We start from the raw sequence: 6,504 nt of genomic DNA, 5'->3' as shown, positions 1-6,504 counted from the left end.
TTTGTTCAGATTTATCTTTACACAAAAAGTGGCTAAATTTCTATTACTTTTAAAACTGTAGCTATTTTTGGCTATTTTTTAATTTCACCTTGTAAATGGAAGTAGGCCTTGTTTTCTTTGTGGATCCTCATATTAAATGACATCTAAAAGCTGGAAATATGCTCATGGCAACTTCATAATGGCAATATATTGGACTGCATATACAACTGAAATGGCAGAAAACTATTGAATATAAAATCAATGCAGCATCCTTTGCAAATAAAATTTAAATGATGAATCAACGAAGACCTTATCATCAGGACATAAATTATGACAGCAATGAAAAATGTCCTTATGAGTTTACACTTCAGCCAAAAAAAGAAATGAAAAAGATTAACTAAGCACCAGCAAATAAATGACCTAATCATCCATTCCCATTGATCTTCTGAATTATACTTCAGATGTTACAGCATCTGGTTTCTGTTGATGTAACTTAAACACAAATACACTACAAAAACTCTAATCTCCGCACGTTGAGAATAAGCCTAAAGAGTAAGGTCTTTAGGGTCCTCAATTATCTGTGCTAAGGTTTGCAGGAAAGAAGCCAAATCAGCACCATATATCACCCGATGATCAGCAGTGACATTTACCTGAAAATTTTAGCATTTTATAACTTAGGCATCAACGAATTTAGATATTGGACACTCCTTCGTTTTTATTTGAGAAACACAACCTAGCATGTCAAAGATCAATAACAAAAATAATCATCACTCTACCTGCATTTGGTTTTTCAGGCCAATTCGACCATCTTTGGTACCAACAAGTGCAGGGTGAGATGCTCCTACAGCCATAATTGCACCCTAGAAAAGAATAAGTACCAACGTGAAAAACAATACAGAAGTATTCAGATATCAGGCAAGCAATATAGTGAATAGATGAGTTTGTATCTACGACGGAGAGCTTACAGTTCCTGGCGGTAAGATGGCGTCGAAGCGATCAACGCCAAACATCCCAAGGTTGGATAGAGTAAAAGTGCCTGCAGTACAGAGCCAAACAATCAAACACCACTAAGCAACAGGTGAACAACAAGAACCTCGGACATGCAAAAGCAGAAAAGTCAGCTGATACAACAGAATGATCTTGGAACAAAAAGAGTTTTACAGCACTACTCCAGAAGAAAACTTGTCAAGATGCATCTATTTTAACTGATCTCCGACATGGAGACAAGAAATAGACACTCCCTTTCTTGTATCTTTATGTTTGGCCTATAGGTATCTTATGCATAGGCAAAGTAGTTGATTTTCATTTCACCTACGAACAAAATAATACTCTTTGATTGGACTCATCCAAAGTCCAAACGCACTATTATTTCAGTGCAGAAAATCAAGCCAACTTACACCAAACTGGGCTAGTTCTACTTGCAAGAGGGGATAGCCTACGTGCTTCCAGCATAAATGCATGAACAGCTATGTAATCATTTGTAGACTATATGATCACATAGCTTTGATCAGCTATCCGATTTATAGTCTACAAGTTTATTGTTGGTAAACAAAATCACTAGGAGACCATCAACAAGTACAAAGGCATAAAAGTGAAAGATTTACTTCGCCACCAACACAAACAGACATAAAAATATATTTAAAAACAGAAATAAAAGAAACAAAAAAAATAGAAACCAGAAATCCAGCAATTTGAAGATGAGGAAGTGTCCTAGAAGAAGGTAGGTCTATAATGTTACAGGGACGAGGTGACATATCTCTGCAAATTCCCACCTTCCTTGGCAGTTTAAGTCGCAATTAACAAAAGTTCAATTGAGTAAAACCAACTAGCTTCATTGCCCTGTCCTACTCATTCTTAAGGTCAAACTTGAAAGTTGACTTCCTTGATGAAACTTGAAAGGTTTAGCGTCTTTCAATTGTTTCACCTCCTTTTCTTTCAATTGCGTGCAACCTTCTCAACCACAGATAAGGTTCAGAAAGTTGGCTAAATGAAAATATTTTTTTAGGGAACAAGATTATTGAGATTGCTATGCTATTATCTGATTAATATAGATTTGATCCTAAAAGTAGGCATGTCTTGCTTAGCCTGAACATTAAACAAAACTAAAATAACACAAGAGTCGTAGCATATCAAATTGCAAGTTTAGTAATATCTTGCAAAATAGAACACTCACCTCCCTGCCCAACCGAACTAAAACCCAGGAAAAAAAATAAACAGAAAGAAAGGCTTTTAGCTGGAATAGTGACAGCACTGATGTAAATACAACAGGCAATAGCAAATTCATAATTTAGGGAATGTAGTGATCATATCTTAAAAGTTGAAGCAGAGTAAAATGATACAAGAAAATGAAGTCCCTCACTTTTTCTGAGAAAGTAAAAACAAAACACAAGAGTGCATAACGATACTAGTTCCAACTTAAGTTTAAAAAAAAAAAGGTTGAATGTGGATAAGATAAATGGATAACGCAGGGAAAGAAATGATACAGGAAATTATCAGCAAAGAAGCTGAAATCTTGTATTCCAATGAGTAAAGTACTCCGTCCGTTCCTAACTATTATGCTTATATGACACTTTCTCTTTTGTGATATCCCAAAAATGATAAACACCATCTGACTAGTAACATATTTTTATATCACTTTCCCAACTTTAAAGAATTCAAACATGTTTGACTAATCAAGAACTTCAACAGTGATTTTCTCCATTATACTAACTTTTCAATTAGTAGTTCAATATTTTCTTCTACTGCTCCTTATCCCAATTTTCTCCGTCTTGATTTTATGTGATTCTGTCTGATTGGTAACTCTTAAATCCAATCAGACAGAATCACATAAAATCAAGACAGAGGGAGTTTTCTTTTTATCTTCATCATTCTCTAACAAGTGCCCATAACAACTTCACACATTGGGTGATGCCGGCATAATGAAGGAAGCGTTGCATAGTTGGGCCCATAGGAGGGAGAAGAGAAGTCAAAGGGCATGGAGTGTTTCCCCCTTAGCACTCATGCGGGTTATTTGGAAAGCGAGAAATAGAAGGACTTTTGAAGGGGAGGAACTAGAGTTTGTAAAGTTGCAAAGTAGTCTTTTTTTCTATATTTTTTTGTTTTGTTTGGGTATACGGCTTGTATACGGGGTTCTCCCTAATTGTAAATAAAATTATTTACCTTATAAAAAATAAAAATAAAACAACATCACACATGCATCGGCACTATGTAAAGAATAAATCTCTAGCAACACAAGAATGACATGATGCTAAGCCATCCAAAAGGGGAATCACCCTATTGAGGCTGTGGAGCTATGCCCCATGAAGATAAAGTGGACAAAGACGCATTTTACTAGCAGTCTGGACTTGACCCACCAAAACAAAGAATTGTTACTCCCTTCTTTTCATTTTGTGTGAACCTATTTCCTTTTTGGTCTGTTCCAAAAAGAATAACTCTTTTCTAAATCTACCCTCAATCAAAAGCTTTTATAGCCATCCAAATACTCTAATATGTTTAACACCACAAGTTTCAAAGAATTACAAAAATTATGGCTTGCTTAGGACCACAAGATTTAGAAGTTCATTTCTTTCTTAAACTCCATGCCCATAGGTTCATATAAATTGGAAAGGAGGGAGTATATTTTAAGCAATCATAAATACCAAATTCTTGTTTGCTGAAGTCGTATGCAAAAAATAGTTTCAAGAAACACGTCCCGGCAACCATCACCAACTATTTGTTCTATGTTGTAGCCTCAACTCATAAGGCGGCTAAACCATCCATAAAAGCATGAAATTGGGTTAGTAGGAGAACTTTAGTTTCTCATTTGGAGTTTAACAGGCAACTTGGCTCAAACAACAAACTATAATACCAGCCTTTTGATTATCAGTTACAAGTTCTCAAATTCAACGCAAGGTGCATGCACTTGCAGAAGAGGAGCTTTGAAGAAACATTAATTCTATCTCCCAAATATATAGGTCTCTTAGTAGCAGACAAACTCCTATCTCTTTGTCAGTTCTAGACATGTATCTGTCTACTGAGTGAGTGAGAGCCTTAGTCTTATAGCTTCAGAAATATTATGATATATCAATCCTTATAATATCCATTATCCAAGTTAAAGAATCTAGTTCAATAAAAGCACCCTATGTAAGGACAAGCAGTTGCAGTTAACAATATGATCAGCTGGTGATAGGTATTTTCTATAAATAAACATCTCCGTCAAATCAAAATTGTTCACTCATCTAATGTATTAGCAATACCTGTGGTGTATTCATGGGGTTGGAGTTGCTTAGCCCGAGCCTTATCAACTAACTCCTTCCATTTCCTTGACAATGAGTATATATCAACCTGGAAGGAACATTTAATCAAATCGATCACCTCGTGATAACCTGAGGAAGGGAAACTATGCAAAATCCAGATATTATAAAAACTGATTTCACGCTAACCTTGTCCGCATCCTGAAGTACAGGAGTAATCAAACCACCGTCTATGGCCACTGCAACAGCAATGTTAATACTACTGTTATATGTGAAACTCTTCCCATCTCTACAACTGGAGTTCACAACAGGATGTTTAGCCAATGCAAGTGCTGTGGCTTTTGCCAACAATGCTGTCATTGTCACTCCTTTCGACTTGATCTATAAATTCACTAACACATTTAAGAACTATAGCAATGAAAACTAATAGGAAACAAGCTGCTTATCATAAAATTTACGATAACATTATCAAGGTGGGGGGTAATAACATCTTGTAGTAATTAGCATAGAAGCGCTCCACTCTGATTTTCCTATTCTCATAGGATCTTATCTATCATACAATCTTATCTAAAAGAAGAAAGTCAATATTTTGCAGCAATACATTTCTTAGATTTTTTAAGTATTACCAATTTAGCTAGCATTTTCAGTTAATCCAAATAATGACATATCATGAAATTCCCCTAGTTTATTCCAAAGTCCAAACCTTTACAACTACTCAGCTAAAATAAGACAACCAAAATCCTTACTTTCTTGTAGACAAGATATTGCAGCAAATACACTTCTCTAATGATTTCAAAGTAAAACCAATTCAGCTAGCGTTTTCAGCTTATCAAAACCATAACATAGCATGAAATTCCCCTAGTTTATTCCATAGTTCAAATCTTTGTCAACTAAAATAAGACATTAGCAGGAAAAAAAAACCATACCTTCTTGTAGAGTGCATCAAGTGCATTAGTAGTAATAGTATACCCCACTCTAAAAGTTGGAACAGCCAGACTCTCCACCATATTTCTACTCACTGCATTCTGCATTGTTGTGAATGGCACAGTTGTCCCCAATTCTACTGCTGGAGCCACCGGTGCAGCGCCACTTGGCTGCGCCACTGTGGTCCCACCCACCACACTACCAACATGAGCAGGCTTTGAAGCAGCTGATCCAACGGCTGCTTCAACATCTTTAGCCACAATCCTCCCATTAGGCCCACTCCCCACCAAGCCCCTCAACTCCACACCCAACTCCTTAGCCAATTTCTTAGCATAAGGCGACGCCACCACTCTCTTTCCTCCTTCCGATGCCGGGTGAATGGCCGAAGCCATTTTCGCGGGCCCCACATCAGAGGGTGAAACCCCTGCTGCTGCTGCTACCGGAGAAACCACCTCTTCGGTTACAGCTGCTGCAACCGGAGTTTGAGTTTCTTGAGTGGAACTCGAAGTGGATGTCGGAGTTTTCGCCTTTGCAAGTGAAATTTCTTCTTCAGATTCAGCAAGAAGAGCAATGGTGGACCCTACAGGAGCGGACCCACCTTCAGGGACAATAATAGTAGCTAAATAACCATCGTAAAAAGATTCAACATCCATGTCAGCTTTATCTGATTCAACAACAAGAACTGCTTCACCTTTAGCAAGTTTATCACCTTCGGTTTTGACCCAACTGACAATCTTGCCCTCAGTCATAGTAGAACTGAGTGCAGGCATGAAAATTTCACGGATCTTGGATTCAATTACATGGGTTCTGCGTAAATGGGTGGCGGGGAAGATGGAAGCACGGCGGAGGGTGATGGGGGTGGTGGGGATAAAGGTGGTTTGGAGGAGATGAGACGACATTTTGGGGAGAATGGAGAAAAATGGGGATGATTTTCTGAAGAGGAAAAGAATGGCGTAGATTGTGTTGTTTTTATGGGAATGGGTTTCTCGAATGCATCGAAAGAGGGGGCGGAGGTTTCAACTGCATTACCGGTTGGATTTTGGTGATGAATTGTTTTCTCATTTTTGGTTGTTTTGACTCTATGGAAAGTGGGAATTAAGAATTTGGTACCCGAACTAGTAATTTTTGTTATAACTTTTTATTTTTATTTTCTATGATTATGGTTGTTTGACCAAACAGTATTGAGCCTTTTTAGTTAAATCAATTAATGATAAAATAGAGGATAAATCCTAGCGAAACATAATTAACTTTAGATCTAAGCATCCGGGAAAGTAGAATCAAATGAGGTTGAGTTTATATAACATTTCTTGGAATGATTAAAAGACATCAAACGTAAATGATAAGCTTACATCTTTGATATATTGTTCTG

At 37.1% G+C, this 6,504-nt stretch overlaps 1 protein-coding gene across 1 annotated transcript; it reads right to left on the bottom strand.

Moving 5' to 3' along the window:
- Positions 1 to 225: 225 nt before the first annotated feature.
- On the bottom strand, positions 226 to 6,210 carry LOC109242387 (dihydrolipoyllysine-residue acetyltransferase component 5 of pyruvate dehydrogenase complex, chloroplastic). The gene is made up of 6 exons (XM_019409252.1): positions 5,138 to 6,210; positions 4,401 to 4,592; positions 4,215 to 4,302; positions 945 to 1,015; positions 756 to 839; positions 226 to 629 (listed from the first exon to the last, which is right to left on the bottom strand). Exons 1-6 carry the CDS (start codon positions 6,032 to 6,034, stop codon positions 525 to 527), a joined length of 1,437 nt encoding a protein of 478 aa, XP_019264797.1. The 5' UTR covers positions 6,035 to 6,210; the 3' UTR covers positions 226 to 524.
- Positions 6,211 to 6,504: the final 294 nt, after the last annotated feature.

Source organism: Nicotiana attenuata, unplaced genomic scaffold (assembly GCF_001879085.1).
Source record: "Nicotiana attenuata strain UT unplaced genomic scaffold, NIATTr2, whole genome shotgun sequence".
Classification (NCBI taxonomy): Eukaryota; Viridiplantae; Streptophyta; class Magnoliopsida; order Solanales; family Solanaceae; genus Nicotiana; species Nicotiana attenuata.
The sequence above is the reverse complement of the archived record's forward strand: the minus strand, read 5'-3'. Positions and strand labels throughout refer to the sequence as shown.

Coding starts and splice junctions, on each gene's coding strand:
- LOC109242387 (XM_019409252.1), bottom strand. CDS start 6,034: ATGTCGTCTCATCTCCTCCAAACCACCTTTATCCCCACCACCCCCATC. Junction 840..944: donor CCATCTTACCGCCAGGAACT/GTAAGCTCTCCG, acceptor ATTCTTTTCTAG/GGTGCAATTATGGCTGTAGG. Junction 630..755: donor GCCTGAAAAACCAAATGCAG/GTAGAGTGATGA, acceptor TAAAATTTTCAG/GTAAATGTCACTGCTGATCA.